The sequence below is a fragment of the Mytilus galloprovincialis genome, chromosome 6, assembly GCF_965363235.1.
Source record: "Mytilus galloprovincialis chromosome 6, xbMytGall1.hap1.1, whole genome shotgun sequence".
NCBI lineage: Eukaryota > Metazoa > Mollusca > Bivalvia > Mytilida > Mytilidae > Mytilus > Mytilus galloprovincialis.
The window spans coordinates 66698494-66706523 of NC_134843.1; the positions used below are offsets into that span (position 1 = coordinate 66698494).

The window sequence follows — 8030 nt, forward strand, 5'->3', positions numbered from 1 at the left end:
GCTTCGAAGGGCGAAATGAATCATATATCAATACAATTTTAAAATCTTGAGGGAACGAGATAACTATCTTGAGGAAACAACATAGTATCTTGAGGGAACGACATAGCATCTTGAGGGAACAACATAACATCTTGAGGGAACGACATAGCATCTTGAGGGAACGAGATAACTATCTTGAAGGAACAACATAACATCTTGAGGGAACGACATAGTATCTTGAGGGAACGAGATAACTATCTTGAGGGAACAAGATAACTATCTTGAGGGAACGACATAGTATCTTGAGGGAACGAGATAACTATCTTGAGGGAACACCATAACATCTTGAGGGAACGACATAGTATCTTGAGGGAACGAGATAACTATCTTGAGGGAACGAGATAACTATCTTGAGGGAACGGGATAACTATCTTGAGGGAACGAGATAACTATCTTGAGGGAACGACATAGTATCTTGAGGGAACGAGCTAACTATCTTATGGGAACGACATAGCATCTTGAGGGAACGACATAGTATCTTGAGGGAACAACATAATTTTTTTTTCTTTCATGGCCGCATTCTGCCACCGTAAAAAAGACAATATTATACTATATTGAAGAAAAAACCCGGACGGTCTCATAAACTAAGATGTAGCAAAAGAATTTTGATAATAGTAACATGATAAAGACTTTGCGAAACACTTCGAAAATTGATGACTCGAAAGATCTTAAGATTTTGTATATGTACAGTACATGATTTCCTATTTATTTGATCTATATGCAGCATAGATTTGCAGTGAGACACTTGAAAGAATAACAAGTTGCTAGATGAAAAGCTTGAACTCATATCACGCTTCAGAATTTGGTAACAAAAACATTTTGCATGTAAATATGAACATATCAAATAATAAAAAAACGATATATGCAACCAAACGTTTTTCTTGGAATAGAGGTGAAGCACTGAGTATTTAATTCGATCATAACTGGCACACAAGTTTGAGCTTTCTAAAAAGCTGAGGACTGCTTCGTTCTGTCATAATTAAAGGTAATATGTGTGCATGTGGCTCTTGATTTAGTATTGGAAATGTGGTATTTTTTAAAAATTGATTAAATCGTAGATAAGTTACTATTTCAAGATGTCGACATGACTGAAACTAATAGCTCCCCACCGTGATGCGAAGCAACAACAGCAGAAAAAACAATCGTTATGTTTTACTACACAAGATTCTGTCGGCTTTTTCATACGCAGAAGTTAAGATACGAAGAGTTACTTTTTTATTAGTCGAACTCTTGCGTCACTTTTGCCACTTGTATGGATACGCTTTTCAATACTTTTGTTAATTGTAGACTTAAAAACCCATCATATATTATGATATTAGAATGCGCCAGTCGTTAGAAGAAAGTGATATTCAACTATTGGCAATATTTGATGAAATAAAATGTATGTTTTACTGTTTTTTTTTTCAATTCAAAACTTATATTTACTGTTTTGAGAGTAGGTCTGCGGTAAAATCTATATAGTTTAGGTAGTTTATTGCAATACACAAACAAATGCGAAATTTGAAACCTCCTCTACAACGTTCACTAACAGCAACACTGTGAATAACATGTTATGACCAGGCAAGCATATTCACCGGCAGCACTCAATACATTTTCAAACTAGCCCGCTATGCACAATTTCGGAAAATATAGTATTAAGTTGTTTGCTCTTAACATATTTTTATGATAAAGTCTCATATACTTAATTTGGTTAATATTATTAAGATTAAATAGGAACTCAATATACGAATAAATCTCCAAAAGAAGGTTATATAACATAGACAGCCAATTTCAGTGAAAATCTATACCGATAGTTTTAAAATCAAAGATGGCCACACATTACCTAAATCAGATTTTGACCTCACACACAGACCTATACAAGTTGTTTAATTATAAAAACAGAGGAATTGTGGAGATCTCTAGATTGATACTTAGTTTATCGAAGTCCAGTTGCAAATATTTCAAGCAAATTTTGTACAAAAAAGTTTAAGTAGTTTTTTAATCGAAGTTATCCCCATGATGTATTTCATCAAATGATATACATGACTCCAAGGCTCCATTTTGAAGGCCATACTCTAATTTTAATTGTTTACTTTTAAGACGGTGAGAGTTGGATGGAGCTTTTAAACAATGGCAATCCAACCACATCTTCTTAATTCTCTGAAGTATTTCTAGAACAAACTAGTTATCAAAAACATAAACTTCAAGATGCGATGAACAATACAACATTTGACCGGTTATATGAACATCAATTATCATATACTAGTACATAGATTCAATATAGATATCAGAAGTTGTGGTATGAGTTCCAATGAGACAACTCTCCATCCATCTCACAATTTATAAAAGTAAACCATTATAAGCCAAAGTACGATCTTCAACACGGAGCCTTGGCTCTCTTTGGACACCAAGCTATAAAGGGCCCACAAATGACTAGTGTAAAATCATTCAAATGGGAGAACCAACGGTCTAATCTATATAAAAAACGAGAAACGAGAAACACTTATGAACCACATCAATAATCGACAGCTGCTGGACATCATGTTCCTGACTTCAAGTATATTATTCATGATAACAGAACTAAGACAATATGTTATGACTATAATATGGAAATTTTATTCCCTAATATTTTAGACATGGTACCATGGCAAAGATGTGTCACGATCGCAAACAAACATTACAGGAATATTTCTGTTATTAATTCCTCGCGATGTTGATTCCCATAAAATCCACAAATCCCTCATTGCCTCATTATAAGTTCTTCCATACATAAGCGGAAACCGTGTATCAGCCATTATCGAGCCTGCGCATGACTTATAGACAGGAGGCCGCGAACCAAATACTAGGCACTTCGCTTTACAAACTCGCCCACATGTATCATACGCTGTAATCAATGCTTCAATGCTGGATTCGTTTGAAGGCTTTTTTATTCCGATATAGGTAAACGAAGACGATACTGGCCGAAAAGGGTCGATTTTTGCATAATCTTTATATCGACCAGAGTAATTTATCCCATCCGACTCAACAAAAACTCTGTCTGGACCTGCTGTAATGTGTGAACATCTATCATATACGGCAGGATTGGGCTTGTTTGGAATTTTTTCCAGACTTTTATAGACAGTAGAATTCGACATGTGTGTATCATGATCAATATGCAGGTTTAAACTTTTAATGGGATCTATACTGGCTCCCGAGGATTGCATGTAGACAACTTTAACTGGCATAAAAACCCATTGATTTATATCACTCTTTCCATTTATAATAAACGAGTTTTGATAAGGTATTTCTCTCTTATTTTGACCGACAAAATTATTAACAGAATGAACAGTTTGTTGGTTTGTTTTTACGGAATTTAACTGATTCTTGTTTATTTCACCAGCTACGCTCCTCTTACCCCTTATTAATGAGGGATCCGCTGGGGCCACAGGGATAGACCCACCTCTTGTTCTTCCGTCTCGGAAAGGAGATACAAACTTTGGTCCTGCTGCTAGAGGTCCAGTCTGCGCAACAGCATTTTGAGCTCTTTCAGGAGTGTCTGCCTCCACCTCGTCCGGTGCTGATACAACTTGTGCAGTAAATCCTGCTATCGAAGCTGCCCCGGCAGCACCTCTTGCCGCTGGAGCTTGCATTCTCATTTGGGGCGGTGCAACTCGAGATTCACAAATTCCGGTATCCGTATTACAAACAAGATCAGGACTGTCTGCGCATCGTGGACATGATGGTGCAGGTTGATATGATCGCAATCGAGCATATCTCGCTGAATATGCTTCCGATGTCCTTACCCTTGGAGCAAATGGAAATTCTCCGAAGTTCATGAACCTGAAAGGTTCATGTCCTGCAACATTTGTCGGTGGATAGTCTGCTTCTGCATTTGGTATACGCCTCCTAAATTGTTCCCATATATAATCTATAAAAGCATGATGACAAAAAAATATCGGGTCATATGCAGCCGATGCTAACGACGCTAGTGTTCCGTCGACCCATACATGCGGACCGTTGTGGTGTGCTTCTAAACTGTACTGTACTGTACCGGCTGTGCTTGGTTCAACAATTTCGGCATGGCGCGTTCTACTGAGAACAGATGCAATAGCCTGTTTTGAAATAAGCGTACCATCACTTCCAATGTTGCGCAAAATTGGCCTTCCCGGTAAATTTGCAAACGGTCCATTAGTAATAAAACCGAAACCATTTCCAAAATACCTGGCTGTAAACAAAATTGTGTTAACCGGGTCGTCCATTGCAAAGTCCAGAGACGAGTCCCAGTAAGGAATAGTTGTTCCAAGAGCCTGTTCTAATCTGAAAGATAAACACAAGTGTATATTCTAATATGACACAGAGATGAGGACTGTCTAGATAAAATAAGCGTCACATAATATCTATGTTTTCTGTCGATACCATATTTTTTGTAATCCAACATGAATAAATAAATATCTTTTAAACTAACGGGTTGTATAACGCATGATAAGGTAGTTAATGAATTTAAGGAATGGTAATTGATGTTGTTTGCTTGATATCTCTAGAATAGAACAGTTTTCCAAGAATCTGTTCAAGTCAGAAGGATAGAGCAAAGACAAGTTTTTTAAAAATATGACATACTCGTTCAAAACGCGAAATAGAACCGAAAAATTCGAATGTGATCATGATTTAAGGAGGCTCACGGGTATATAAGATTTTCAGAAAAAATTTAAACATTTATTTTTCATTACAAATTTTATTTATTACCTTTAGTAGTTGTGATTTTATCATATGGTACAAAAATCATTCAAAAAAATCAATTCGTGTTGGCCCCAGGTGACTTTTAAAATGTATATATAATTGAAAATGCTCTAAATTATCTCCCTTTGGTGCAAAAATGCCATTTTTTGGCATTAAAATTGAAATATCTTTTTAATATACTCATCGGTGACCTATATTTTTTATTGTTGTTTTCGATGAAGCTGTACATAAACTAAATAATTGTAAAATTTAAGCGATTTCTGTAATTTAGTTATTTTTTTATTTCGATATTACCGCTATTTCTGCTATTAATTCAACAAAAAAAAGGGACATTAACAAAAGTGTATGCTTCTTTCGAAGGCAGATTGTGAGCGTAAATGAACGGTGACCCCATTATTTTATTTTATTTTTCTATTGGGTATAAGATAAAGTTAATTTATAGAAAAATAAAGAGAAATCCTATATTAAATAAAAAAATTGATTTAGACCCGCGAGCCCCCTTAAGTGATTTTTTTTACAACAAACATATCATTTGCTTATATAACTAATAATAATTCTATATTATCAAGAACCAAAAATTAAAACAAAATACAAATCTAACGTGGAAACACTAAAGTTTCGAATTATAATTAGTGACCAAATCAAACATAATCCCCAACTCCACCTAAAAAAACAGACACATAAACAAAGACTAACCATAAATAAAACCAACGCATGGTTATACGATTGCAACAGTTTTACGTGGGCTCAAACCTCATATTTGCGTATCCAGACCGTATTTTTTATAACTTAAACGCAATAGCTGTCAACAAGATACCAAGAATATAAAAAAGAAGTACAATCAGGATCAAACTGTCGTAAATTCTTCTGGAAGCAAATTACAAGGAATATCTAGCTGTTCGTTTGGTACTTTTACTCAAATAACAAATAGTTTCATAAAACAGTATCCCTTTCCGGTCTCGTTAAGTCTAATAAAATTTGAAATAGGCAGTCTTTATGAAAGACCAAAAGTGGTTAAAATAACATAAGCTTACATTAAGAGATATATTCTGTGCCAGCCTAGAAAGTTTGGGCCTTGATGTGCTGGGCCTAGGGTACTCCCTGAATGGATACCAGCTATAACATCGTAGTTGTTGGTGTCTTGTCTAACGCTCTGGAAATAAATAACTCAAAAATAAAATGAAGCGAATTCAAAATAAAATAATTATTCTTTTTATAATTTTTCTGAATTCAAAACAATCAGAACAAATACAAATAGTCTAATTATCGTTTTAAAATATATTTCTTTTTTCAGTTGTATGCTAATTTATTTCGGACATACGTATACGTACGAACGAGATGCTTTATTTCTGATCTACTTACGAACGAGTTTTTCAGTCTGCGCACGGCTAATGCATATTGACGCCAGTTGTACTGATAAGGCGCCGCTCTCACTTCCCTCCTGACAGGTCCTCCGAATACTTGTCGCTTTTGTCTTGACGGGTCGTCCAGCTCTGCTTCCCTCACCACTCCCCGTAACAAAGACGTGATATAATTCCTAACATTTGGGTCTGTAATATTTGTAGACCATGTAGCGGTTGTCTCTACGAAGTTGGATATACAGAAACTTTGAATAGTTCTAGATGGAATTGTTGACGTATTGTCCGACTTCTGATCTAGACAATCGTACAAATTCTTTGGTAAAGGTATCTGTGTCACCAGTCCATCAGTGTGTAATGTGTACAAAGTCTGTATGAACAGAAATATTGGTAGAATGTCCTGAAAAAATAACGAATAAAAGGTTATTTACATTTAACCGCCTTAAAATCTGTCAATAGCAAAATATACTTACTATAATGAATATTGTAATATTTTAAATTTATCACTTATGTTTTTGTATGTTTTTGATTAATAATTCGTAAACTGTTTTGTTATTATTTGGTTGTTTATTGTTTGTTTAAACTTGTATTGCCACAAACATTGTAAATATTTAATGACAATAGATAAAATTAAAATATGGTTTTATTAATGCTAATCAGACGCAAACTTAAAATAGCACATATAATGATAAGAATTTAATTGTTTCGAATATTACAATATACCTACCATGGTTTCCGTCTTTTAAGTGCCTCGACGACAGCAGAACAAAGTCGTTAGTCAATATATAATGCTGAAATGATATATGATTTACATATTGTTTACTTTCATCAAGATATAGTAGAAAAAAAGCTTTTACACGAAAAATACCGCAGTTAATATACAACTTATGTTCATACAAAGAATTATCTTGTTCGTACATAAAAACATAAACCATCTTTAGTTTGCTGAAATTTTTACAAGGATAAGGAACTTTGATGGTTGCGACCCAATTGACTGTTTTTATATTGTACGGTAAAAAAGAGTTTTTCAAACGAAAGCTGTGAACTGTCAACGACACGATCTGAACTTATTAACCTTTATTTCAAGTTTTAAACTTTAATTTGCAATGTTTTACTAATATTCAGTCATCAATATGTATATCATCTGATTTAAAAAAAAAAAAATACTGCCGAGACGTTCCGATTGGTTATATGTTGTGTTATATGCTCGGTTATATGTAAACATAAATAGTATTGAAATTATGGAGAAATATTCACCTCACTTCACCCATCCTCTAAAATCCAACCGGTATTTAAGGCCTAAGGGATAATGCTTTCTGTTTTGCACGGTCTTTAGCTGTTGTCCTTGTTGTAACCCAACTTTTTCCCTCCAAGCGTTGTTCTCTCATTCACGACAGTACGTCTCCATGTGGTTTTGGGACGTTCACCTTTAGTTTTCCAAGATTTGGTTTCAGTACCTGTAGCATACATTGTTCTTACGATTTAAATTCTCCAAAATCTTAACCTCATGCTAATTTCTTGAAGTATCTTGTTTTTCAGTATAATCAGCTGCTACTACTTTTGTTTCTTTGTCTGACGACTAGCTAGGCGAGATTTGCTGTATGGGTTACATTCCCTGTGGTGCTATTTGTCCATAGCTTAGGCATGTTGACGAGTGCATGGACATGTTCACACGCCTGGTTGGCCTATGCAATGAATGATTGAGACCCTTGCTGCTCCGATATCCTCTACAATTAAACATAAGACGCTAGACTGTAATCACAATGTGCTGCCGCAATGAGGCTTTGTATGAGTCTTGAATAATGTAGAGGCATATTTACACACTTAGCTTTCTTTATTTGCCAGAGCATGCTAGCCAGTAATGGTAAAAGTGTCTATGACTCCAACCAAACTAGTCGAGTATACAATCCTGTGTTACAAACCACCAGTTCACGTAGG

The 8030-nt window shown here is 35.0% G+C and overlaps 1 protein-coding gene across 1 annotated transcript; it reads right to left on the minus strand.

Annotated features, from left to right (window-relative positions):
- Positions 1–2648: 2648 nt before the first annotated feature.
- On the minus strand, positions 2649–7363 carry LOC143081006 (tyrosinase-like protein 1). The gene is made up of 4 exons (XM_076257239.1): positions 7355–7363; positions 6097–6492; positions 5769–5887; positions 2649–4314 (listed from the first exon to the last, which is right to left on the minus strand). The coding sequence occupies exons 1-4, from the start codon at positions 7361–7363 to the stop codon at positions 2649–2651; spliced, it is 2190 nt and encodes a 729-aa protein (XP_076113354.1).
- Between the last annotated feature and the right edge of the window lie 667 nt (positions 7364–8030).

Bases quoted from the DNA above. Each gene is read 5' to 3' on its own strand.
- LOC143081006 (XM_076257239.1), bottom strand. The intron at 5,888-6,096 runs GTAAGTAGATCA...ATTTATTTCCAG, and splicing joins GCAGACTGAAAAACTCGTTC to AGCGTTAGACAAGACACCAA. The intron at 4,315-5,768 runs GTAAGCTTATGT...TTTATCTTTCAG, and splicing joins CACAGAATATATCTCTTAAT to ATTAGAACAGGCTCTTGGAA.